A 26,331-nucleotide genomic window follows, 5' to 3' on the forward strand; every position below is an offset into this window, starting at 1 on the left:
GTCAGAGGAGAGCCAAGAAAATAGTACCTGGAAGCTCAGTGCGCTGCTGTGTTTGGCGCATCCATTGCAACACCTTGAATACGATTGGGGGAAGGGCGATGAACAGAGCGACGATAGCGATAACAGCCTCCGTTGAAATGCCCATGATCAGGGCGATGGTCTTGGCTATCTAGGTAGGTAGATACCTAGAATTCTGATTATTGAGGTGGAAATAGACCTGTAAGCCTGCAACGTGCGGTCATGAACTTAGATGCAAGAGCGAAAAAGGATACGCATATGAAATTGGGCATCGTCTTTTTATCATAGTCTAGTTTCGAGTCTCGACAATTCCTGAAAGTAGAGTATGAATGATTGAGGCAGTGTACGATCGCTTTGCAGGAACGGCCGAAGATTGGTCGCCGGAGCCTACGTCACCCTAGAATGGAATAGGAACGGGATGCACTTTTAGCAAACAAATGACGGCCAGTAGAATGCTGGAGTTCCACTATATCCTGAGGCAGAATTCACTGTTCGGCGTCAGCCAGTGCCTCCCAGGCGCACTCGGGTATGGCTAGATCATGTCAACCATTGTCTTTGCAGGGCACGTGATGGGCAGCGAGGTCCTCTTCCAGCGTCAGCGATCAGGCGTGCTAGCTCCCATGTTCTAAATTCCTACCTAGTCCCTCGAAGGCTACGGCACCCTCATGCGGGCACACCTTGCCATCGTCTATCCCTTTGAGTGATCCGGGCAAAAAGTAAGTAGTGCCCCGCACTTAAAAGATGTTTGGGCAATCCTGTAGTCTTAATAAACCCGTAAAGTACTCTCTTCTGCCTGTCCATAGCAGTAACCCAGAAACTTGATCATGGAACGGCTGTAGCATTCTAATAATAAATTGTCCGTTAAGGGAGAATGGATATATGTCGAAGCACGTGACAGGGCTAATCCGATAAAAAGCGATGGAAATACCTGGGTAGGTACCTAGGTAGTTATCATTAGTAGGACTATTGACGTATTGGGCGGTGTTGAGAGTGTCAGAGAAGCTTGCACTTGAGGGTAATGATAACACGTAAGATCCACATAGGTTTAAAGACACCGTCGATCGGCTCCGAGCCAAGTTAAGTAAAGGATTCGTTATGATAATGACTGGAATCTCGATTATCGCGTAGTCTATTCGAGTACTTCCTCAATATCATTAGTTTCCCGATGGACTTCACCTGGAGCTATCATCCTATCAACATTCATAAAAAGGCAGTCATTTGCCTTGCTATACAATATATCCAAATGCTTATAACTTCCGCCAAGAGTTGTCCCAACTATTCTCACAATCTCCATCAAGATGTCAATCGGACCGACATGCATAGCGGACCACTGATTCGTGGCTGGGCCGAGCGATATCAGATCTGCCAGTGAGCATCCTACATCGAAAACCTTCTCTAGTATGCCGACACCGTTGGCTTCAAATGCTTTAGTTGGCAGCAGCCGCGAAATCAGTACGACGTCGCGGGCCACGGCGGTAGGGTAGCTCAGCGACATGCTATCCTCACTATCCGTGATAGATAACAGCGTCTTGGATACGCATAGCTTCCACACAATGACCTTGAGCCATTGCCGTGAGATCAAGAGGTCGGCCTGCTGCATCTCGGAATAGTTTGAGACACTTGGGATCGCGTACTTCAGGACGGTTTGTAGTTTCGAGAGATGTTCTGGGTCTGTTGCTTCCGAAGACGATGTTGTGGATGGCGTGGACGAATTCCAGGTTGCTATAAAGTCGGTATCGAAGTGCCGGAAAAGAGAGATGAGATCAAGGAACCCAGGTAAGATTGCGGCATCTGAGCTTAGAGGGTCAACAATGGGTAGGCCCAAGGTGCTCTGCAGTGTCAGCGGCCTGTGTCTCTGCAGCGCATATGCTCTTTCCGTGATGAACAGAACCCAAAACATGTGTCGAGCATACGTCGCCAGGACCGGATCATTAATGTCGCTGTACGTGGCTTCTTCATGTAGGCGTAGCGTCTGTAAAATGGTGATTGACTCTCGGAGATAGTACCATGCAGCATTATCGTTGTCCATGCAGAAGAAGGCCGAGAATAGGAAGAAGGAGGTTTGCGCATGAAGTAAGGACTGATGCTCGGCGAGATCGCATTGACGTCTAGCTCGAAGAGTCTCTGAGATGAGAAACTCGGTTGTTGGAAGAATAGGCGCAGGCACTTCGGTCGACGTATTTGAGGGCGGGTCTGGTGGCTGTAGGATCTCGGGCGAGAGGGATATGACGGCTGAGCAAGCTGTCATAAGCCCGTATTTCTCGGGTGAGATTGAGAGATCGCGTATGCATTCTTCGACTTGTTGTCGATGTAAGATGGGTGTAAGTGGGTATTTGTGTCTGAAGAAGGCGTCGAGACACCACTGTATGATATCAGTCGATACTAGGGGCGAGGCCTGAAAGCCGGGGTCCCGCGGAGTCACATTCTGAGTCGGTGATGGTGGCGTGACTGCATGTGGTGATCTGCTCGTCTGGGACTCGTATCCGGTTTCTCTTGCATCTGGGTTCACGGCAAAGGACGTAGACTGTTGTGGATTGATCTGTTGCCGTTGGATAAATTTCCGTGCATGGCGGGGACCTTTCGGCCCTGTCTTCTTCGGAACCGCCACATAGGTGCACTCCAATATTGTCTCCTGGCAGTTTGCGCAGGGCCAGCGCCCATCGCAGCGGATTTTGCGCGAGTGACATGGATCACAAGCCTGTCGAACCTTGGGTAGCCTCTTAGAGTACCGTGTGTTGGCTTCTTGGGACATGATACGTATTAATAGGAGATAGACCGTGAAGAGGCAAAGATAAGAAAAGCGTCATGCAGGATGGATGAAGGTTGTGGTAGGGGGTTACTTCGCGTTGCGGGCAGAAGTTCTCCAGGTTTATGGTAAGACTCCGCACTCTCCGCAACGTCGTTCTGGGGGCAATTTCTGAACTAACCCAAGTAAGGAACTTGCATTACTAGCGTGGTATCTCTTCCCCATCCTTTGTCAAAATTTAGGCTGAATTTTCAAAACTTGAAAACGGATCGCTTTATATGAAGATATGGTTTGGAAACCTAGATAAACAACAGACTCTAGAACCTTCCTGTGCCGATGACAAAGTGTACTCTGCACTAGTCTCAAGAGGTGGCCTTCTTGACGGCCACTCCGTCCACCACAACGTATTCGCTGAACTTCCTTGCCGGAATCCCCTGGGAATACATGTGATCGATATCCTGGTAGGTTCTGTTCTTCGTCTCGGGCTGGAAGAAGAAGAGAAGTCCAAGGACGAACACCTCGGCGCCGACAAACAGAAACATGATCTTTCCACCCCAGTTCAGCTGGTCAGGGTTGATGAAGAATGGGAACACCGAGGACAAGAGAAGGGCTGTAAGCTGCTGACACACCAAGCTGAAGGCGATGGTCTTGGGCCTTGTGGCTTGGGAGGCAGTCTCTTGAGCGACGGCCCAGCCGAAGCAGCCCACTGTAGCGGTGTACAACATCGACCATGTGATCATGAAAGCGAGAAGAGCCATGTTTGCCGAGTAGTTCGCAGTTCCAGCGAGAGATGTGCCACCGATGATGATAGACCAGCAGCACAGCAATGCGCCGCCGCCGACCAAAGACTTTCTGCGCGGCAGTACGTCGGAGACTGTGACTGCTACGCAGTTCGAGAGGAATTGGAGGGTGGAGGAGATCGCAGTGAGTCCGAAGGGATCAGCCTGGCCGATAAGCTCGAAGTAGTAGGTCTGGTAGGTGTCTAGAACCGTTTGGTTAGCAATCTGCTCCTCAATTTGAATGTATAACAATTACTCACTTGCAAAGTATCCACCGGAGAAGTTCTGCGACTGCAATCCAAGAACCGCAACAAGCGTACGGAAACGGTGCTCCTTGGAAAAGATGGCTCTCCAGCTGGTCTGTTTAGCCATGTTGGCTTCTCCAGCAGCAAGCTCGAGCTCGGACTTGATGAAGTTGAGTCTCTCCTCAACATCGACATTCTTTCCATAGAGCTTGAAGATGGCCTTTCGTGCATCTTCGTCTCTGCCCTTCTTGACGTACCACACGGGGGACTCGGGGAGCCACGGCAGGACAATCATGAAGAGGGTCGGGACAAGGAAAGTCATGGCGAACGCCAGGCGGTAGCTCCATTGGCCTTCAATCTTGGAGGATCCCCATGCTGTGATGGAAGACAGGAAGAAACCGAGAACAATGATGACGTTGGTCAGCGAGCTGAGGGAGCTTCGAAGTGCGGGAGGAGCATTTTCGGTAACGTAGAGCGGAGGCGTAACGGTTGACAAGCCGACTGAGAAACCGAGCAACAGCTTGGAGACGAAGAGTACGGGCAGGCTCGGAGCGAAGACCAGGGCAAATGAGGAAGAAAGGGAGAGAATGACGGCTGTCCAGAGAACGGCTCTGCGGCCAACGGTATCGGCGAATTGACCGGTGAGGAAGGCACCGAAGACCTGACCGATGGTGCTGGCAGCGTTCCAAAGAGATTGCCAGAGGGCGGGGATGACATATTGGTCTCCCACTTGGTAGTAGTCTCCGTAAGCCTTGCGAAACTCGGGAAAGGCAATGGCAGCTCCTGAAAGTCCAGAGTCGTAACCCCATCCGAAGACGAGGGACATGATGTAGAGTGCCCAGAAGACATAACGCTTGTCTTGCTTGAGGTTTGCCCAAAGACGCTGGTACTGCTGCTTGGGGGTCAGGTCTTGGTTCTCAGTTGCCTTTGTAACGGCTTCGTCCGCAATGGCGAGCTTTTCGATATGGTCGTGGTCGACGACGGTAGTCGCCTCTGCTGTTTTGGCGTCCATTGTGGAAGGAAACAAGATGAGAGGATCGAGCCAGGAGAATTATATTAAACCAAATGATTTTAGATGAGCTGGAGAGAAATGTTATTCGGAACCAGGTAGGCGGGCTCTGAAGACTTTATACGAATTGGAATAGGAGGTTTCAGCGAGCCATGTGCTCGGTTCCGAATACTCTATACATCTGCATCGGACGACACCTGTGGGCCGTGGCAGCAGTCCCCACGGGGAACTCGCCATGGGGGAATTTGACGCACTAGCAGGGAGAACAAGTCCTTGGATTCGCCATCTGACTGGACCGGTCTGTGTGTCTGCTCATATTCGCATGTCTCGCTCGAAATACTGATTTGGTGGATCATTGATCTTTGTTGGCACCGGTTGGAATGGTTGAATTTCGATTGGTTGTTCAACTTTCTGGTGGAGAACTGGCAACTCACTAACACAACACTTCAGCCACGAGCTACGGCAATAAGTCGTGAAAGGTACTTGCACCCACCTTCTGGGGATGAACATTTCCACGCAAGAAACTGCGATGATCCCATCTTCACGCCATTAATGGTCTATGGAAGGAAATATCGAGAGACTGAACAATCAGATTTGTAAGTCTTGGCAAATTCGCTAGAATCGTGACTATAGCTTCACTTACGGAAGTTTGGATACCGATGAGTGATGAGCCTGTGGGCCAGAGTTGTCTAACCACCTAGACATGAAGAACAAGGACCAGAATCGCGGGTCAGAGATGGCCTTGAGACCCTTGAACAAAAAGATTGGTCGAACACATACTCGCGTAGACCGGAACGTCAACAAAGTACGATCAACTCGATGACGAGCTAACATGGCCCTTGTCAATCTATAGGGAAGCATGGCTCGATTTTACGGATTGCAGCATGTGCGTATCACGAGACTGCTCAATCTACCCTCCAGTGTCTGTGTAGCTACATGTTTGAGGACTTCTGACTAGTATTATTTCCGAAGTTAATGCAACAAAACTGATTTCGGACTTCGGCCGAGGCATCTTTTGCCTGCCGAAGACTTGGGCCAGGCATGGCGGGGCCTACTCATCTGGTCATAAGACTTGATGAAATCAGTCGACAATACCATTCACTCTGAATTCAGTTTCAACTAGTAGCTCCACGTTGGTGTCTTGAGCTTTTCGCACTGCAGCTCTGGCGCGGAGTTTACAGCATCGGATGTTGGTTTTGGTTTCTTACTCAAGTGTTTAGTATGTGCAGCTTATAAATCACAGAAATGCGACTTGAACTACGGATCCTCTTAGAAACTGCGCGGAAACCTTCGCCTGGTGGTTGTGTGATTAGATGGATAACAAAGCCAGAAAATCTTGACAAGATGTAGGATTTACAAAGTTGAATGAATAAGGTAGGCTAATGTGAAGAAGTGTACTCAAGGAAAGCAACCTTAGAAATAACATGAAGTGTTCTTGCTGTCAAAGTGCGGCGTGAGGCTTCTTTTCGGCACTGTGACCCAGCGGAGCGCTTTAGCCACCAGCCACTCGTCCGTTTTCAATATCCCGAGAATTTGAGCGTCGTTCAGCCCCATAGTCCCACGTGCAGACTACGGTTTTCTCAGAGCCCGGCAAAATTTGCCTTCCCCGTAATTGTCTTTTTCTCCGCGTCTCTCCGTGGTATCCACAAAGAGGCAGGCAGTTCGGTCAACTCTGTGTCTTGGATTCGAGACCGAAAGAACTCCTCCAACAACGCGCCCACATCTGACCAGTAATATAACCTAGTCCACCGCAGAAATGTGGCAACTTGGACCGATCTGTGTTAGTGCCTAAAGCTTGCAGCCCCACGGAACGATCTTGGGCTGACTCCAGCATCTATCTACACTGCTGTAAGGAATGACTGCTGCCAAGCACTAGCAGCTTCCCCACGCCGGTGCGGACGAATCATAATTCAACCATGGAAATTCAGCCGTCTTCACCACGCCACGCAAGTTATATGGATGAGGCTGCCATTAGTGCGAAGGTTTCTAGCACCAACCCCCAATCATCACTGAGCCTCGATGATCTGGGGTAGGTAGCTGCGGGGGTTAAGTTTCCATGAGCCAACTTCAAAAGCTGGGAGTCTGGAGACTGAACATAAGAAGTGAACAAGCTTGACCTTTTGAAACGCCCATTTGTTGCAAACCTACGACTGTCCTTACTCTTAAATCTACTCACGCCTTATCGTCAAAACACAAGCTCTTGCAACGGTCTTTTCTTTTTCACCATAGCCACTATGGCGACTTCAGGTCCCCCAGACAGACAATGGTGGAAAGAAGCTGTCGTCTACCAGATTTACCCGGCCAGTTTTCTCGATTCCAACAATGACGGACTCGGTGATCTTTCCGGAATTATCTCGAAGCTGGACTATATCAAGTCCGTTGGAGCCACCGCTATTTGGCTGTCTCCCATCTTCAAGAGCCCTCAACATGACATGGGTTACGACATATCCGATTACCGCGACATTCACAAGCCGTATGGTACTGTTGCAGATGCAGAGAGCTTGATCAAAGGGTGCCATGAAAGGGGCATCAAGGTCCTCCTAGATCTCGTCGTCAATCACACCAGCGATGAACACGAGTGGTTTAGAGAGTCTCGCTCGTCAAAGTCATCTTCCAAGAGGGACTGGTATTTCTGGCGAGACCCCAAGATCGACTCGAGTGGCAACCGCCACCCACCCAATAATTGGGCTTCCATATTTGGTGGCAGTGCCTGGACATGGGATGAGCAAACGGGGCAGTACTACCTTTCGCTCTTCCTGCCTTCACAACCAGACCTCAACTGGACCAACGAGGATATGCGTCGCGCGACGTATTCTGATATGGAGTTCTGGCTGGATCGCGGTGCCGATGGCTTCAGAATCGACTCGATGAATCTCATGTCAAAACACCCCGACCTGCCTGACGCACCTGTAACGAGGCCCGACTCGGAGTTCCAGCCCGGTGATCTGTACTACGCCAGTGGTCCTCGGATGCACGAGTACATCCGGGAGATGCGCGAGAAGGTCTTCGACAAGTACAGATGCATGACGGTTGGTGAGTTAGGCTTCACCAAGGATGAAAACAGCGTCGCCGAGTATGTTGCCAAGGATAGACATGAACTCAACATGGTCTTCACTGGAGACATCGTGGACATGGATTTTGGCAAGAACCACAAGTATGAGCACGGCGACTACCGCCTCTCGAAACTCAAGACCATTACCAACCTCTGGCAGAAGGCAATGTTGAAGTGTGACGGCTGGAACGCGATCTACTTTGACAACCACGACTCTGGCCGCTCGCTCTCACGATACGCGTCGGACTTGCCTCAGTACAGGAAAGAGGCCGCCAAGATGTTGGCAATCTATCTTGGCACTCTGAGCGGCACATTGTTTCTGCTTCAGGGGCAAGAAATCGGAATGGCAAACCTCCCAGAGTCTTGGACGATTGACGACTATGCCGATGTCGAGGGCAAGAACTACTACAATAGCGTGCTCCAGAAGAGGGGCAAAGACGCGGATATGTCGGATGTTTTGGCGGAGATGAGAATCAAGGCGAGAGACAATGGGCGACTGCCCATGCAGTGGAGTGCCGAAGCACACGGAGGCTTCACCAAGGGCTCAAAACCGTGGATGCGCGTCAACGATGACTATGGCGAGTGGAATGTTGAGCGACAAGAGAAGGATAAGGACAGCGTGCTGGCGTTTTGGAGGCGAGTCTTGAGCCTTCGACAGCAAGAGAAGGACATTTTTGTATACGGCACGTTCTCCGAAGTGAAGGACTATGAGGAAAGCGAGGAACTATTTGCTTTCACCATGGAAAGCTGTGAAGGCAGGAAGGCACTGGTTCTCTTGAACTTTTCAGACAAGGAGCAAAACTTACGACTAAAGGATTTTGATGGCTGGAACCAACTGCTTGGCAACAACGCCAAGAGGATTGAAGATGGGAGCCTTGAACTCAAAGCCTACGAAGGTGCTATTTACTCTAGTTGGTAGCTTCCCTCTCAAAACTAAGTTAGTTTGGATTGAATTTGCCAATCTTTGGGCGAAGAATGCATTGAGTATGTGACGTTTTCATATGAACAGAGGATGCATTGTTAGATGTAGCCGACATTTCTTATTTACACGAAGGTGGCTGCGCGATCAACAGAACAGACCTTGCATCTACTATCTCTCTTAACGCCGTGCTGAGCTCTCTGTATGCACGAGACTCTAAACCCACAAGGCAGAAATATTCGCAGCAATGAGTCTGTTCATGGTGGAGTTGATGTTGTTGACAGGTGGTTGCCAACCCAGTCTCAGTGGAAGCCTCTCATGCTCGACCCAATACCGAACCAAAGTCATGTTGGCGTTGCCGTAATCCCCAAATGCCGACAGAAGCAAGGCATACTGAAGAAGTGAGCCTGTTCTCGCAAAGGTGGCGTTGAACTCTGGGTTGTTTGCTTCGCCCCATTCGAAGCGGGCTTTGATTTCTCTGGCAGCAGCAGCGAACTACAAGTGGGTTTTCTTAGCTGTGCGAAAGATAGCAACTACAACAAGGGCTGGAAAACGTACGTCGATGATCTCAATATCACCCCAAGAAGCCAATGCGCGGCCCCATGCGGCATGGCTAAAGCTGTTGCTGTCGCCAAAGTACTTGTCGTCGCGGGTTATGCTTCCATCGTGCTCAATGACTTGCGGTATGTGCTGATCGACATCGCTGAGGTGAAATGTTGAGCTATTTCCCGTTGTCGATGTCGTCAATGCGGGGATGCCGACTGCCAGCATGGTGTTGTGCTCCATGTTGTAGCCCAGTGCCGTGGCTTCCCCAAGAACCTCCAGGTCAATGTTGCGACCGTCGCGCGGCAGCAATCCGTGATTAGCGAGAGTGTTGATACCGGGGCATGGCGAGCGCAAGTCTCCTGGTCCGGGAGGTTGCCAGGGAAATTCTTCCTCCGTCAGAAAGGCTGAGACGCTGGCGGCGACTATGAGCCCAAAGAACGAGACACGATGTCTGGCCATTGTAGTTAACGAATGTGTTTTGGGACGACAGAGGCACTCAGGAAATCTTCAAAGAGAATCAGGAGCCTTCAACGAGAATATTTATCTGAACCAGTAGCTGCCGACGGGATAGCCTTTGCCCGCTGATTAAAGAGGAAAAAGCCCCTTCTGATTGGGCATTAGCGCGAGGCCAGCTTACACCCCCTACAGAACAAATTACAACGTCGTGATTCCATGGTTCCTGTATCCAGCCGTCAGAGTTTATTTACTAATTGGGTTGTAAGAGCCGGGGAAAATGGGGCCGCCACACGGCAATTCATCTCCTGCCTAAGGGGGTAAACCAGGCGGGGTCTTAACACCATTGCTAAGAATGAGGCGATTCAGTCGGCAATCCCGTGCCGCGCGCATTGCATGTAAGATACAAGGGCCTGGCCGCGATGGAAGGCAGGAATTGTTCCTCTTTGACCATGTCCCCGTGCAAATACCAAGAGCCTGGGAGAGCCTGGGGGTTAGCATATGGGTGTATCGTACCGTGTCACGGTCATGTGATACCAGCGCGCCCAGATCTCGATCGGAGGATCCCCACATCGTCCCGGTGTGGCGGACGGGACGGGACGGTAACTTGAGCCAAATTGGCACAGATCTGAAATAAAATATCGTCAGTGAAGTTATCTGACTGCACACATTTGACTACGCGGACAACTCCAAGCCGTTGAATTACTTGACACACGTTCTGACGACGCCATCAAACAGAGTTTCTGGATTACGTCCAACTTACTTGGGATGAACCCAGGATAATTTCCGGACATAATCCCTGCCACCATATGCCCCACTTGGCCCACGCGATCGGGGATGGAAATTCTTACTTGAGGTAAGGCACGTTGAGACTCTCTGGAGCCGCTTAAGTAAGGGGAACTTCAAGCATAGCAAAAACCCCCGAACAGGATTATCATGAGGCCTCGCTCGATACTTGACTTCAGAACAGATGGGAGGAAGCATTGTATCAGTAACCGTTTTCTGTTCACACATGGAGCCTCAGAGTTCATTGCCATGGGTCCGGTCAGCCTCCAGTGATGCCCTTACAGAATGAACCGCATGATGACTAGCCAGGTACATAACAGGTAGCTGGATTTATAGAAACACACTACTTTTGGAAAACTTTTGCATCGAAAATCCACCTTCTTTCCTAACAAGGAATTGTTTCAGTTTGAGTCACGACAAGTAAATGATAAAAATTGAACATGTAGGAAACCATACATCAAGACACTAAGAGTCGTCATAAAAATAAGCCATGAGACTCCTACCTCCCTACAACCCATCAATTTCCTCGTGAATGAGTTGCTGCATCTCGCGAGATGTGAATAGAATGATATATTCCAGTGGTTATTGTGCCACACTCCGTGGGTCATCGTCATCGTGTGTGACCTCGAAGTTGGTTGTTCGCATGATACCAGTACCTTTCATCAACTCCTCGTCCGAGTCTCGAGCAAAAGAGCCGCTAAAATGGGCTTCAGTCTTGGTGTACCTGATGTTGATACCTCTCAGACCGATGTCCCCGTTGGCATTTGAAGACGCGCCTTCGCGGCCATCACCTGTCCTAATCCATCCTTGTTGACCAGTGTGATACTGGTGCTCATAATAACCTTGGTCCTTGGAAGACTTCAGCTGAGGCATCCATCGTCGAATAAGAGGCCAAAGAGCTGGTGCAGATGCTGTCATGATGGCCAAGTTACACTCAATGGAGGAAACACAGAAACCAAGGGAAAAGTTCGCATCGAGACTCTTGTCGGTGAAGTTTTTGGCAAGGAAGTAGAGACGAATGGCGCTCACGGCTGTAACACTGCCAGTAATACACAGTTAGCAAAACGTAGTGTACGGGAATGTGGAATGGTACAAGGTTGCAGACATGATTCCGAGCATGAAAACAATCATCAGCCCAATCTTCCTTTTCTTCTGCATCTTCAAGCCCAGGAAGATGTAAAATGGGAGACCAACAGAGACAAGATCTGTCAGAATAGTCAAGCATGCAGTCGATATTCCGAACGAGAATTGCTCAATGCAACTCCCTGCCAAGGTCGGTTTCCAGTTCTTCTCAATGGGCGTGCATTGAAAAATGACAGCAACAAAGGTGGCGATCATGAGCGCGAGATTAAATGTAGCTGTTGCCCAGACAACGTATCTCACTACGTCTTTGACACCGGAGAAACGAATCAGGAAGATGAGGACAGACTGTTTGACCAGTGCGAGAATCGGATTGTAGACAGCGCCGACAATGTAGATCCAGATCATTCCTGTCGTCGGGTTCATGGGCAAGGGAACGTCCCAATAGTGAATGCCTATGTAGAGCTCTTTCATACCTGTATAGATGAGCGGATACTAGCTTGTATTTCGGTAACTCTGATTCTTGATGAGTCTAGACTTACATATAATAGATCCGATAGCTAGGGCAATTGAGAGAGCCATCGCGACACATATGCAGGCGTCATCTTAGGGCGTGACGATCAGTTTCATGGGAAAGATAAAGTGTTTACGAGCAGAACATACCCCAGCCGAGGGTCTTCGTATCAATTCTGATGTAAAGTCGCAAACTTATCGCAATGAGTGCCAGAGTTGGACAAGCGACCTCAATGGCAATGCCAAGGTTCTGTAGCCAACTAGTGGGAGCTTCCGTCATCTTGGGTTTGGAACTACTCCAACTGAGATAAAAAAGCCGTAAAATAAGAAGGTGATGATCCTCCGAACCATGTGGTTGAATATCAGCTGGGGTAGATGAGGTTCATGGTATTCAACGCAGCAAGGTGCACAGTCAATGATTTATGGAATTGCCGGACAGGAAAACATGCCAAAAACTTCATCCGACCAACATTCCATCTTGCAAAAGGTCTTTGGCTCCTCCTTTATCAGTACGATTGCGGCACATGCTATCCCTGTGGCTATAATGCCCTGCTTCAGTATCCTTGGTCCATTCCACTTGCACAACTGAAGAAGAGAGATGAAGAAAGGGCGTTCGAGACTTCGGAGACCGGGATGTTAAGCAGAACATCTCCGGGGCACTTGCGGAGACTGCATCTAGGCGGACCGGTGACCTGATCCTCTCGTCTGCGCCAGTTGCGAGCTGTTCGGCATGTGGCAAAAGACTAAAGCCATATTTCCGAGGTCCGCATCGACGCAGGCACACCCGATCTGCTGGGTTCATGACTGTGCCTCGATGATGAGGAACATTCACGGCCACACCTACCCTTCCTGCACTCTTCTTGCAGGACGAGAGTGAGTTCTCTAGGGCATAACAATTTGATGCTGGCCCCTTCGAAATGAAGGTCTTAGAGCCCCATCTCCTTAGAAGGACTCAAAATCAAGCATGGGTCAACGGATGGCAATCTCTCGAGACGTTTAGACAGTAGACATCAAGTTGGCAGGATTCGCCGACAATATCCCTAAGACTCGGAAAACCCCTGGTCTATCATTAACGGTATCTCATGATGGAGCAACGCAGAAAACTTCATTACTATGTATTGCAATGATGAATTCCCCGCCAAAGACTTCGAATTTGGCTCTGCATTGGTATAGTATACAATTGGTCAGCTTTAAGAGTTGATGAGTGAGTAGTCATCCCTGTATTCGATGAATATCTTCGTTTTGCAGATAACTTAATGTCGTCTGGGCAGCCTCCCTTGCCTCGTTTCTTCTTGCAACTTCATTTTGTGAGAAACTTCAGGGGTTTCTTCCATCCATCAGACCCCTTCCTTGTTGGTTGTTGGACATCTACTACTGCCCCGGTGCCCCTTGCAATTGTATGGAGAACACCACGCCTTAGCGCCAACAACCGAAGAAAGTGGTGCGCGTCCCCGCCTACTTCAATGTTGCCGCCCGTCGCCGTTGGATGTCCAACATGTGTTAGAGCCACTGAACCTAGTTAAAAAGCCGGGATAGAAAGCCGTTGGCTTGGATTCCTTGCTGCCGGTGTTGTTTGTACAAAAGTTCTTGTTGGAAAACAGGCCAATATGCAGCCCGGAGGCGTAGTCTAGATAACAATTTCGGTGGTTGCTTCCTTCAGCGGCATTTTTCAGCCCGTGGTACACGCATGATGGTCCGATGTATTGATGGCACATCTCAACAAAGTTTGCGTGGTCGCATAATTGGTATTTTGACGATGGAGCTTTCGAAATTCGCAGTTGCTCAAATTCTAGATGTCAAGGACACGATGGTTCGGAAACAAGAGCCACACGGAAAGCCGTGTCGATTGGGCATGTCATAATCGAGAAGCACAAGCCGGTGATCAGAACATGTGTATTATTTCTTGCATCACCCATGGCATCCATGATCCCCTTGCCTGAGTTGACTGATGCGCTGCTTGTGGATACATTCGTGCTCCACCATCAGCCAGGACCCTGGGTCACTTATGGAGCTGTCTAAAGTTCTAGACGGTGGAACGATTGTGCTTATGGGCTCTCGGGTGGTATCTCACAGCCGAGCAGCCCTCTTCTGGACACTTTCCCGACGAGAAGCTAACTTGATCAGATAGTTCATGATCGGCCGTCCAAACAATGCTAGTGGCGGATTCCGATCGAACTCCAAGGCGCACATGACATTGCCATACATGTCTCGAAGACCCCATCCAAATATTGGGTTTGGTGGATTGTGCGTCCATAACCCAGTCGATAGCAAAGACTACCGACTCGGGTCAAGCCCGGCGAGTTGAATCCCACCAGGAGGTCGCACGTATAAAAGGGAGTCCGTAGAATGCGCTCAATAGGATTGATCCCTGGTAGCTGTGCTTGTTGGTGTCTCTTCGCTCCTTTTGGGTTTTGTCAACCTTCAACTGGGCATCATGTTGCGCCCGTCGGCCTTGGTCATAGCAATATCGTTTGCTGACTTGGCTTTGAGCCAAACAGCCCAAGAAGGTGACGCCAGCGATAACTCCGGTATGCAAACAATTCGTGTCTTTCATCTAGCCTTTTTACACTCATACACATAAATCTGCCAGCACCCTACAATCTGGGATTCAGCTGACCATGTTCTCAAGTAGCTATCACAGCCGAGACCATTGCTCCCGCAGTTCAGGCTGTGGCATCTGATGCGGCCCCATCAGGGATCGAGTATTTCGACTTTGAATCTTCTCAACTTACGGCAGACGTAATCGCAAACTTAACAACGTACAATCTTACTGGCACTGCTGCGTTTGACTTTGGCGATGGCAAAGCTGCCGTTGAGAAGCGAACTGCGCGTTCATGCAAGGTATTCCCCGGTGATCGTGCGTGGCCGTCTGACTTAAATTGGTTCTTGCTTGACCTTCTCATGGGAGGTGCGCTGCTTGACGGGGTTCCTGCTGCTGCGCCATGCTACACGGACTGGCCTCAATACGATGCAGCCAAGTGCAATGAGATTACGGCAGCGTGGACAACCCCTCAATATCAGTAAGCTTAGTCTATGCAGGGAATCATGGGCGGCTCGCTAACAACATCGAAGAATGTCTGAGCCAACTGGCTTAGACTACCCCATCTTTGAGGGAGTCAGCTGTGTCCCTCCGAGCATCGCTCGAACCGGCGCCAACTGTACTCAGGGGGGGAACCCTTCGTATATTGTCAAGGTCACGAACGTAGCCCAGATCCAGCTTGCGGTCAACTTCGCTCGCAATCTCAACGTCCGTTTGATCGTTAAGAACAAGGGACATGACTTCAATGCGAAGTCCTCTGGTGGCGGCGCGCTTTCAATATGGACTCATGCTTTGCAAAGTATCCAGTACCTTGGAACTGATTACCATCACCGAATATCTGGATACATTGGTCCAGCATTCAAGATTGGGTCTGGTATCCAGGCCCTGAAGCTCTACGAGGCAGCCGATGAGCTTGGTCTCCATATTGTTGGTGGTATTGCCCGCGTAGGTTCCCCGCTATCATTTAGGTTTCGTTTAACTCTTCTGATGCTTCAGATAGACTGTCGGTATCGGTGGCGGATATACCGCCGGGGGTGGGCATTCCCCATTGATGTCCAAGTATGGTGTTGCCGCCGATCAAGTTCTCTCAATGGAGGTTGTCCTACCGAATGGACGATTTGTTTCTGTAGACGAAAAGAATTATCCGGATCTGTTCTTTGCCCTCCGTGGAGGAGGTGGGAGCACATGGGGCATCGTTACGTCGCTCGTCATCCGAGCCTACCCTAAGACTTCCGTGACTACGCTTACTTACAGCTTCGCAACTAGCAACAATGTCTCCACGGAGACCTTCTGGTCTGGAGTCGACGCTGTGTTTGCCCAATTCCCTGTCTATGCCGATGCTGGCATGTACAGCTACTGGTCCATTATGTGCGCTGCAACAACAACTTGCAGCTTCTCCATGGCGCCTCAATGGGGAAATGGTATGGATACAGCCAAATTGACCGCCGTCTCTGCACCGCTATTCTCCAGTCTCTCTGCTCTGCATATTCCCGTCGCCGATTCCAAGTACACCGAGTTCGACGGCGTTCTCAACACTGTCATAAACACTTGGCCTGCAGAATCCGAAGTCGTTGGTGCGTGGAACTTCCACACTGCTTCCCGTCTCTTCCCGCGCTCCAACTGGGAGAATGAAAGCAAGCTAGCTGCGCAGACGAAAGCTTTGCGTCAAAGTGTTGAGGTTGCTGGCATGATGCTTGGGTACAACTTCAAGACTGCAGTCAATCCTTCCGTCAACCAAACTAATGCCGTGAACCCGGCCTTCCGCGAGACTTTGATGCACGCGATGCTGGGAACCGTATGGAGTCAGGAGGCCACTCCTGCAGAGATCGCTGCTGCGAACAAGAATTTGGTGGACATGCTGCAGCCATGGCGTGAAGCCAGTCCCGGCGCCGGAGCGTATCTCAACGAGGCAGACATCAACGAGCCGAACTGGCAACAGGCCTTCTACGGCAGCAACTACGACTACTTGTATCAGCTCAAGCAGAAGTACGATCCTTGGGGATTACTTTATGCGACAACGGCTGTAGGTTCTGAGGATTGGTACATTACGGATCAGCTTGAGTATTACCCAACTCAGAACGGGCGACTTTGTCCGAAGTGAGGAAGTGTTCTTAGTCTATAATGCCTAATCAAACTTCATTACGGGAAACCCCCCTGTCTAAACATAGGCAAAATCTGGAGTGTATCTGAGAAATGTGATCATTTCATGAAAATTATATGATTTAGATAAGGCGAGAGGGTCAATAATGTGAACGTTTGTCAAGAAGATTTTGAAATAACATATTACAGTCTAAGCAGTAATAGGTAAGTCCTACCCTCTCCAAAATTTCCGTTTTAATGGGTGATCTTGGAACATATACAGCAGAACGCAGGCGTTAAGGTATAGGAAGAGTGCCAGTACAGATTAGAAAACAGTTCCCTTCGTCTGTTTTCCCTTCTCCTCCTCCACAGTCTTAACGTTGATGTTACGCCAGATAAGCAAGGACAAAAGCACTAGGGGAATGAAGGCGCAACCAGCAATGACCATCTTCCGCTGAACGTCTGCATATGCCGCAATAATCGCCGTGCGAATAGGGCTGCCCATGGGGTACGAGAGCTGCGTTTCGATACTGGCGTAAATGCTTGCAGTAAGGTCCTTGCTGCCTTCGGGGAGCTGGGCATAGATGTTCTTCTTAAGAACATTGTTCCAGATACCACCAGCGATAGCTAAGCCGATGGCAGCACCGATGGAACCGAAGAGCCCGTGCAACGCGAGAGCAATGGCGATCTGCTGGTGAGTGACAGACGACATAATGGCGATTTGGGAGCAGATGCTGAAGATTCCGCTGGCAACGCCGTTGAAGATCTGGCACATGACAAGGTAACCAACGGTGGTTGACGGGGTACGGAAGTGAATGAGTAGCGCAGTGCCGAGGACGCAGATAGGTACTCCGGAAAGAGCGATGTACTTGAAGCGGCCGGTGTATCGAATCGCACTTGGATTAGGGTTAGTAAAAGGTCTTTGACTGATGTACAAGTGGACTCACACTCCGATGAAGGGAGAAATGATTGCAGAGGTCAAGCTGAAGGCATTGAGGATGTAGCCAGAGCTCGTAATATCTTGATTGTGCGCGACTTGCAAATAAGATTGGTAATATGAATCCCAGCAGCTAAAGATGGCTGTTAATACAGGATTGGCATGGAGACGCCGTTATATCAGTGTCAACTTACTAGATGGAGGCGAACATGATACCGTATACCAAGCAGGCGCCCAGAATGGTTCTATTCTTCAAGAAGTGGTACGGGAACAGGGAGACTTTGGCGAAGTTTCTCTCCCATAGAGCGAAAAGAGCCAATCCAATGACACCAAAAACAATCAAGCAGATGATCGTAGGGCTCTTCCACTGATGGGTGGCATTGGAGACAAGAGAAAATGGTAACAGAAGCATGGACCATCCGGCCATCACCAAGATCAAGCCAACAACTAGAATCATTAGCAATTCAAGCTCCAAGGGGTGATTTGTATCTTTGCAAGTAGTTGCTACGTACCGTCAAATTCGATGAAGTAATGCTTGGTAGATTCCCAGGTAGACCGGGTCTTCTGCTTAAGGGGGATCAAACCAGTCTTCTTGGCTTTGATCTCGCTCAAGAAGAAGATAACAGCGACAGGAACACTGAAACCGATCAAGATGATGGCAAAGGCGCCGAATGCCCAGCGAAAGTTGACCTCATCATAAAACAGCTGCGCAATCTCAGGACCGGCAAAAGTCGTGGCGATCGTCGGCGTGCCGTTCAAAGCGATGATAGTCATACGATTTCTCAGGGAAGTCATGTCGGAGAGAACGATAGTGATGATGTAGATGAGCCCAAGATGGCCAACCCAGAAAATTGTCTGCGCGGCAGCGTACGTCTCAACGTTCTGGCACGTAGCCTTCATGATCATGCCGATGGTGACGAGGAAGACCATGCCGGCGAAGCCTTCCGCACGGCCGCGGATATCGATAATCTTGGCGATCGTGAGCTTGGAGACACCGCCGAGAATCGTGGAGACAATGCTGGTAGTCGCAAGCAATCCATGCTGACCGAATGAGGAGGTCACGTAAGGCGTCAAGTTGCTCTGGACAGATTGTAAGAGGCCGTCGGTGAAGGAAACGAGGTACAAGCTATGTAGAATCAATTAGGCGTCGATCGAAAGAATTCCATGGCGGTGGTGGAGAGCTTTCGCAGGGGGAATGATAATAACGCAAAGACTTACAGGGCAAAGACAACCCAGAGCATCTTCCAAGACCACACTGACGTGATGGCCTCCACCTTCTTGACACCATCTTGCTTGTGCTCGGGACCCTCCTCATAGTCGAGCTTCATAGGCTCGGCATGGATATCAACCGAGTTCTGGGCAGTGCTTTTTTCGATGTCGTTTTCGCCGGCAACATGGTTCTCCTCAGACACATGAGGCGTTGTCGAAGCGTTGGCGGCCATATTGGTTTCTACGAGATCAGCGACAGGCGGGTGCTGTAAAGAAGGGAACGCACTTTGGATGCGCAATGGACGTCTGAGCCAATACAATAACGATTGAAAAGAACGGCGCGAAGAACAAGAACTTAACAGATATGCACGGCGAGCAGATGGATTTGAAAAGATTTATTTTATCGCGTACCTGCAATGTCTGACCCATCGCTGATCCCATATGCGGACCCACGCTGTTAAGAGATCATCACCAATACACATGTATGCGGATCCAGAGCAACCTCTCATCAACAAGATATGATTCGTCCAAAGGATCTATTGTCCGTGATGGAGTGAAGGACTAGACGGAATACTTGCCCCTAGCGTCGATGTCCGGCGAAGCGGGAATCGCTCCTTATGCCGGCGAGCCGGCACCGCCACTGCTGACCGACCGCAAAGTGACGTCTGTCGTATCCGGTTCTCAGGTTGCCGCGGAAGTCGAGTCCGCTCACTGGCTCGGCGTCATCGGGGCCCCCATCATTTCCTCGGGCGGGCTCTCAAGTCGTTGCGGTTGCTGGACAGTTATCAGATGATCTGACAAGGTATGTGGTGGAGAGTGCGTCCACTAGGGTTCCTCTTTTAGTTGCTGTCGAGTCAGGGGCATCCCAGTTTACGAGGGAAAATTCTCATCGATTCCCTCGCATGCCGAGCTTGCTGTGCCTCGCTGTACGAGAAGAGCGACTGAGTGAGGAATCGGATCTCCATAGTAGAATCCGTCATTCTCAAACGTATGGAATCTTGGTCGGGATCTGGAACATTGTCAGTCACAATTTGGAGCCTGGGCTTTGATCAACGCGGGTCCCTAGAAGCCTGCCTGGCCATCATCACCTTTGCCATGTACCCGAGATCGCAAGACTGATGCGCAGGCACCAAAAAGGTCTTGTTACTGCTTAATTGAGCCTCCAGCCCCTGCATCGGGATTGCTGGCAAATGCTTCGCTCCCGCCGCTAAGCCACTCGCTTCAGCCAACTTAATTACCGACTGCAAGTAATCCATTGTCGGTTCCGGATTCCGACGCCAACAATAGCCTCTTCTTGCCTTTTCAGAAAACTGCCATCTCCCCATTCCAGAAGCCGCCATTGGATGACAGACATTGGATCATCGATCAAGGATATTCTTGGAAACTAGCATCGTATCAACGTCTCCGCCACGCTTGAGGTATTCAGAACTATTGTGACATAGTACTGCCATGTTTGGTTCTGCAGATGATTTATCAATGGTGAGTTGTCCATGTCACCATGTGTAGAGGGTGCAAAGCCGAGAAGCCAACACTGTAGCCGAAGTTGGAACGATTTGATCGGAATATCGGGGCAGCAGCCATTTCCTGATTAATTCCCTCACGAAGTTTGTGCTCCACTGAAGCTTGGGTTCTTACTTCCGAGTTCCATTGTGGACTGCGCTCAGCTTGCCGCCACATTAGGCTGACAATACCTCCTGCAAGATGTCTCCAGCAAAGAATGGGGCATTTGACTCGTGGCAACTATTCCCGATCACCCGCGACGACACAGTCCGGTGATCCTTCCAACCAGTGGTCAATGACATGAATAATGGGAATCGTGATTTGTGGCTTTCCAGCCTTTTGTGCCTTATTGTCTTGAATTAGCCCGCATTATCATTCATTTTGCCTTTTCTCATTCGACATTTGCTATGTACTTGCTCGTGAAGCTACGTCGCATAGAAGCTTGGTTGTGACATAAGCCTTGTGGTGGCGGTATCCTGGAAAGCTTCCCTCAAATGAGTTCATCACAGCCCTGATTGACTGACTGTCATGTTGAGCTGCTGATGTATGCCTGTTGTAAGCGACATGGAGAAACAGGGAATCTAGGTTCCATGCGACCAAAGGTAGCAAGTGCCTGAGCAGACAGTCAGAATACCATTTACCGGCGTCAGAACATTGATCAATGGTCACTTACGATCTCTGTAGATCACTCCTGTCAAGAGCATTCAAGACTGCTACCAACTCTCTAGTCGCGGAAGCGCAACTTGAGACAACGAGCGGTGTCTGATTACGAAAGGCTACGTTGTCAAAGAACGCAACATGTGAGAAGATTGATGAGCGAATGCAATTTTCAACCTGGTGAAAAGTGCAGAAGATGGTAGACAGCCATGGCACATGCTTCTTGTCGAGGTCTTTCGGTATCAAAAGTGGCCTGGTGAGTGCCGGCAGAGTATGTCTCCACAAATTCAACTCATTTAGAAGCTGATGGCTGATTTCAGCGTGTGACTCTTGTGACATTGACGAGGAGGCAGGTGAGCGCAACTTCTCGTATGCTTTACTTTGAATCTTAGCCAAAAGAAGCTGTTCTTTGAGGCAATTAAACGATGTGCCGTCTTGGAGATAAATACTTCCATAGCCATCATATTGTTCTTGCTTTGGAACATCTCGCACGATGTCTGAAGACAACAGCGGTGGCTTCCCGAGCCATAAGGAGAGGTTCTGGTCAAGTATATAAGCATGCGAGAGCAGACGATGATTGTGGGTTGCTCTTTCGGCCAAGGTGGTGGATATTTTGTGGAACCCGGCGAGAAACATCATTTGAGAGGCAACGCCTAGTACCATGGCTGATGTTGACAACCTTGACGTAGACGAAAGAAATAAGGCCTTTGATTGTTAGTAATCAGCTAGGAGATGAACAAGAATCTGGATCTGTGATGGCATACCATAAGAAGTAAGGCGCCAATTGTAACCGAATCTGGCGGCTCTAACATAAGTGATGGCAACATATTCAGCGCCGTGTGTAGACAGCGTTCTGAAGAGTCAACCTCTTCTATGCTATTAGATTGAATAGCGTAAGCGCACACAATGTTGACAGCGGCACAAACCTTTGGCGAAGATGAGGTTCGTCTGTGATCATATTCGCGAAAGATTGCAATAATTTCGCTCGACTGGAACATGCCACATGCGTTAGTTGACTCTGAAACGAAACCTGCGATCTCTTATATTAGCTTCATGTAAATCCGAAAGAGAGACTTCGGGCGAGACTCTGATAGACACTTGCTTTCAAGGCAAGCCTGTCTTAGATTACGCGGAACAGCTGTCTGTGACAGCGAGATCGTGAAGCGCGGCTCGCCAACTTGCTTCAATGACTCTATGGATGCAGTGCTGAGGCTGTGGTCACCCAAAATAAGATCGACGCATTTCGTGTTCAGCAATGAGAAGATCTGACAAAAACCTTCGCTTATTGTGAGCTTGCTGACGAAAGAGCCATGAAATACACAGTTGAGAAATTACCTTGATACGTAAAGTCAATGATCGACTGCGATTGATCGAGCATCGCGCCCGTGCCTCGTCGGACGAGTTGATAAAGAACATCTGGACAAGAAGCTTCAAGGCCAAAAGTTGTACAAGGCCACAGAAACCTTGAAGGACTATTTGTATGACGGTATGACGGTGTCGTAGCCAAGGGAGCTATCGAGAGAAAGGTTTCCAATTTGTTCTCGACTCGCTCTAATGACCGTATGAGATCATGGCGAGATCTACGTGGGGGCAAATGTCAGCGTCCATAGTTGATTCTCCATCAGTCTCGCCCTAGCATACTTCCGGCTTGTGGGTGCTCGTTGTCTTGTGTATGCATAATCGCATTCAAAAGTCTTAGACAAGCATTGTGAACATCGTGGCACAGCTGCATCGCACTTGATCTAACAGATGAGGTTGGATTAGCTATCAAGAAGAAGTTCCCTTGCTAAGGGATTACTCTCCTACCTTCCGCTTTCGGCACGGCGTGCAAGCCCATCTAGACCTCTGAGTCATGATGGGGTAGGGTCGTCTTGCTTGTTCCGACGGATATGATTGACCAGAATGTGCCGACGCAGTGCTAAGGAATAGAAAGTTGTCTTTTTGTTCCGTGGTTCAACTCGTAAACACATCATGAGTGATTTCTGGCGATGACGGAGTTCAAGCGGATATTGGAGTCAAACTCCGCAACCAGAGAGTTGTTCCGGTACCCGGGGGCCCGCGCCATGGGAGTGGGGCCGTTGTTCCGATCCCCTAATACCCGACACCACAACTAAAGACGTACAATGCTGAAGGAGAGCCAGAGTACTTAAGGAAAAACCCTAGCCTGAGATCAACTTTTAAGATATCTTGACATTGTTCTCAGACGTTCACCAACGCTCCGATGTTTCTCAAGACTCACAAAGTAGCAGTGTTCGGAGCTGTTGGGGAGTCTGGGGGTATTATTGTCAATGGCTTGCTCAAGTCAACATCTCCGTCCTTTGTGAGTTCACAAGTCTCGGTTTCCATTGGTTTCTCAAGCGCATATTCCCACAGAACTTGTGACTGATAAGTCTGTAAAGGAAGTCGCCGCCTTGGCCCGGCCCTCGTCAATCTCAAAGCCAGCGTACGAGGAGCTGAGAAAAAGAGGAGTCAACGCCATTGTCGTCGACCTTGACAAGCCAGAGATCGAGATCGCCAACACCTTGAGAGGATTCGAAATTGTAGTAGCCTCGGTCCACCCTGCCGGCATAGCGTCTCAAATAACACTGGCTAGAGCAGCCAAACTAGCGGGCGTCCAACGCTTTGTTCCCAGCGCATTCGCGATGGCTGTCTCGCCAACCGCCAAGTCTTCCGTCCAGAAGACGGTATGTCAGAATCTCACGGATTGGTGGGCTTTACGATATTTGTTATGTCGGTTTCTGACGTCCAATTGCAGAAGGAGTTGGTTTACGCTGAACTGAGAGCCATCGACCTACCGTTCACAATCATCGACGTCGGCTGGTGGTACCACGGGTTTATCCCTCAATTAGCTTCTGGGCGAACTGACTATACCGTTGTGTTGCCTGAGTTTCTACGAAATCTAGTTCCCGGTGACGGAAACATGCCGACACACGTTGTGGATTGTGCGGATATTGGAAAACTCATTCCTCGCATCATTGTGGACCCAAGAACCATCAACCAAAAGGTCATGGCCTCCTCAGCGACGATGTCTTTCAACGAGATGTTCGCCATAGCCGAAGAGCTTTCCAAGGAGAAAGTCATGAAGAAAGATGTAAGGCGGCTCCACGAGGCAATCTCTTGCGCTTTGATACACTCCCACTAACTACCTCATTCTCGCCAAGATTTCCGCGCAGGGATTGCAGTCGATGATCGCAGATTTTGATGCACAGCTACAAGGGAGCCCTCAAAATGCCCTTGCGGCAATTGGAAAGTTCTGTTTGGAGTACTATTATTCATCATTTATAGATGGAGACAACAGTCCAGACGGAGTCAGTCGCCTAGGCTATCTTCTAGCCGCTGATCTCTACCCCGACTTCCAGCCAGCATCTTTTCAAGATTTCTTGTTGGAAGTGTTCAAGGGCGACATCCGGATTCCTTATTCACGAAGATAGGTGTAGAGATCTCAAGTGGCGGCACGTCAACTGAACTGTCCAAGTGCTTTTCACACAATCTAGGACCAAGCCAAAAATGGCCACTTTTGGAGTTGCTGAGTGATGCCTTAGTTGAGTCAGATGAGCGAGACAGACTTTTGTTATTTCTTGAAGAGCTTTCAGGCACCCGGCAACTCAAAGCCAAATCCTCAAGCCCACTAAGAGTACGAGATTGTGAGAGATATCACATCTTTGCATCAACAGGTTTCGCAGAAGTTGATTTAACTCAGATTATTGTCATTCTTCTTATCAAAGTCTACGTGAAGCAAAGACTGTATATTCAAGGTCCGATTGATTTATCGTGCGACATCTCCATCTAACGCTACGTGTAGTATTGATAATGTCTCCCTCGCCAGAATGCATCATCACTTTAAAGGAGGCTGAAAGATCTAAAGAGACGCTCATAAAGATCAAGAAAGGGAGACAAGCTTCGAAAGACACCGACTGAACATAGCTGCAATAGTATGGATGCACTGGCGAATAGCAAAAGGTATGCCTGAGCAGCAGACTCAGTCCTAATTCCAGTTGACACCGCTGCAACGTCGCTCCAAGAATGAATGCGCTGGTGAAAGTAATATGCTGGGGATCATGACGACAATGAAAAGGTAAACGAAGTATGGAATCCGGAAACGATAATGTATGGGAGCGAACGGCTACTATAGTAAAGCATGGTTTATGTAAGAAGGAATGGAAGGAATGGAGGAGGCACAATGTTCTACATGATGATTTTGGACTTCGTAGCATAGCCTTTAGAGACAGCTTGTATTCCATCAGGTTTATGCGTTGTTGTTGTTGTTGTTGTTGTTGTTGTTGTTGTTGTTGTTGTTGTTGTTGTTGTTGTTGTTGTTGTCGTTGTTGTTGCTGACGTAGGCTACTACAAAAGTTTACAGGCATAGCTGAATTTCGTGAATTTGCCATCACATCGATCACGTACATGAGTTAGGTCATCGCGAGGTATGGAATCGAAGGCATTTGCCGAAAGACATCCCAACTGTAAATACAATTGACTTCAAGTAACGGGTGTGGTGGCTCATCTCAACAATTTTCGTGAAATCTATGCCTCACTTTCTCAATGTCGTCTCTTGAATGAAGAAAACGCATGATCGGGGTTTCCTCGTCATAGCTTTGCAAAATGTGGATGATTTCTTAATTTGTCTGAATTGGAAAAACTCATAGGCCTCTTATAAACGAATCATTGTCGACTAGCTCCCCACCGCTGCGTACCTGCACATCGACCTGGGTAATAACTTTGAACGTCTGACGGGACAGTACAACGCCAGTAATCTCTCCATTGCTTCTTAAGATGAGGCGGTCTTGAACATTATTCCTGTCGTTGAGATGCCTTGCCACAAGGTGACTGTGTGTCTTACTAGGGGTTTTACTGTAAATCTCAGATTAGTCGGAAGAATCATAGAACAAAATCATTCACACAACGGGGCGCAAACATACTGGCTCTCGTAGACTGAAGAGCAAGGCATGATTGTAGCTGTTGAAGCAAGTCGCAATACCCCCTCTGGTCGTAACTTGAGGATCTGTGGTCGGTGATTGAGTAGCTCCCGATAACTATGGGGAAAGTCAAATTGCATCTGGAGAGAAATAGCCATGACTTTAGACGCAATATAAATACTTGGAAACATCGCAACAAGCTTTTCCTGATCAGCAGCATGGTTTTCAGAATCAAACGCCTGAGATGTTATCTCTCAATTTAATGAATTTCAACTGACAGTCAATCGAAAAATTTCATACATAGTCTTCGACTGGATTTCGATTTCGTGAGATTCAAACTGACTGAAC

The 26,331-nt window shown here is 49.1% G+C and overlaps 9 protein-coding genes across 9 annotated transcripts; 3 read left to right on the forward strand and 6 right to left on the reverse strand.

Moving 5' to 3' along the window:
* Window positions 1–972: 972 nt before the first annotated feature.
* CCOS01_11944 (uncharacterized protein) lies at window positions 973–2,770 on the reverse strand (the record flags this gene model as incomplete). The annotated part of the gene is made up of 2 exons (XM_060460095.1): window positions 973–981; window positions 1,304–2,770. 2 exons carry the CDS (start codon window positions 2,768–2,770, stop codon window positions 973–975), a joined length of 1,476 nt encoding a protein of 491 aa, XP_060309038.1.
* A 356-nt stretch (window positions 2,771–3,126) lies between these two features.
* Window positions 3,127–4,800, reverse strand: CCOS01_11945 (uncharacterized protein; the record flags this gene model as incomplete). The annotated part of the gene is made up of 2 exons (XM_060460096.1): window positions 3,127–3,746; window positions 3,804–4,800. 2 exons carry the CDS (start codon window positions 4,798–4,800, stop codon window positions 3,127–3,129), a joined length of 1,617 nt encoding a protein of 538 aa, XP_060309039.1.
* A 2,231-nt stretch (window positions 4,801–7,031) lies between these two features.
* CCOS01_11946 (uncharacterized protein) lies at window positions 7,032–8,768 on the forward strand (the record flags this gene model as incomplete). The annotated part of the gene is made up of 1 exon (XM_060460097.1): window positions 7,032–8,768. One exon carries the CDS (start codon window positions 7,032–7,034, stop codon window positions 8,766–8,768), a length of 1,737 nt encoding a protein of 578 aa, XP_060309040.1.
* A 216-nt stretch (window positions 8,769–8,984) lies between these two features.
* CCOS01_11947 (uncharacterized protein) lies at window positions 8,985–9,773 on the reverse strand (the record flags this gene model as incomplete). The annotated part of the gene is made up of 2 exons (XM_060460098.1): window positions 8,985–9,263; window positions 9,327–9,773. The coding sequence occupies 2 exons, from the start codon at window positions 9,771–9,773 to the stop codon at window positions 8,985–8,987; spliced, it is 726 nt and encodes a 241-aa protein (XP_060309041.1).
* A 1,362-nt stretch (window positions 9,774–11,135) lies between these two features.
* CCOS01_11948 (uncharacterized protein) lies at window positions 11,136–12,426 on the reverse strand (the record flags this gene model as incomplete). The annotated part of the gene is made up of 4 exons (XM_060460099.1): window positions 11,136–11,592; window positions 11,647–12,109; window positions 12,176–12,238; window positions 12,297–12,426. The coding sequence occupies 4 exons, from the start codon at window positions 12,424–12,426 to the stop codon at window positions 11,136–11,138; spliced, it is 1,113 nt and encodes a 370-aa protein (XP_060309042.1).
* Window positions 12,427–14,580: 2,154 nt separating this feature from the next.
* On the forward strand, window positions 14,581–16,786 carry CCOS01_11949 (uncharacterized protein; the record flags this gene model as incomplete). The annotated part of the gene is made up of 4 exons (XM_060460100.1): window positions 14,581–14,674; window positions 14,779–15,166; window positions 15,219–15,630; window positions 15,686–16,786. The coding sequence occupies 4 exons, from the start codon at window positions 14,581–14,583 to the stop codon at window positions 16,784–16,786; spliced, it is 1,995 nt and encodes a 664-aa protein (XP_060309043.1).
* A 303-nt stretch (window positions 16,787–17,089) lies between these two features.
* Window positions 17,090–19,143, reverse strand: CCOS01_11950 (major facilitator superfamily transporter; the record flags this gene model as incomplete). Its single annotated transcript, XM_060460101.1, has 5 exons — window positions 17,090–17,660; window positions 17,712–17,834; window positions 17,896–18,148; window positions 18,214–18,827; window positions 18,920–19,143. The coding sequence occupies 5 exons, from the start codon at window positions 19,141–19,143 to the stop codon at window positions 17,090–17,092; spliced, it is 1,785 nt and encodes a 594-aa protein (XP_060309044.1).
* Window positions 19,144–21,079: 1,936 nt separating this feature from the next.
* Window positions 21,080–22,065, reverse strand: CCOS01_11951 (fungal specific transcription factor domain-containing protein; the record flags this gene model as incomplete). Its single annotated transcript, XM_060460102.1, has 3 exons — window positions 21,080–21,772; window positions 21,832–21,888; window positions 21,973–22,065. 3 exons carry the CDS (start codon window positions 22,063–22,065, stop codon window positions 21,080–21,082), a joined length of 843 nt encoding a protein of 280 aa, XP_060309045.1.
* Window positions 22,066–23,288: 1,223 nt separating this feature from the next.
* On the forward strand, window positions 23,289–24,498 carry CCOS01_11952 (isoflavone reductase; the record flags this gene model as incomplete). Its single annotated transcript, XM_060460103.1, has 4 exons — window positions 23,289–23,387; window positions 23,467–23,751; window positions 23,823–24,158; window positions 24,229–24,498. The coding sequence occupies 4 exons, from the start codon at window positions 23,289–23,291 to the stop codon at window positions 24,496–24,498; spliced, it is 990 nt and encodes a 329-aa protein (XP_060309046.1).
* Between the last annotated feature and the right edge of the window lie 1,833 nt (window positions 24,499–26,331).

The sequence above is a fragment of the Colletotrichum costaricense genome (genome assembly GCF_030867565.1).
Source record: "Colletotrichum costaricense strain IMI 309622 chromosome Unknown Scaffold_14.1, whole genome shotgun sequence".
Lineage (NCBI taxonomy): Eukaryota > Fungi > Ascomycota > Sordariomycetes > Glomerellales > Glomerellaceae > Colletotrichum > Colletotrichum costaricense.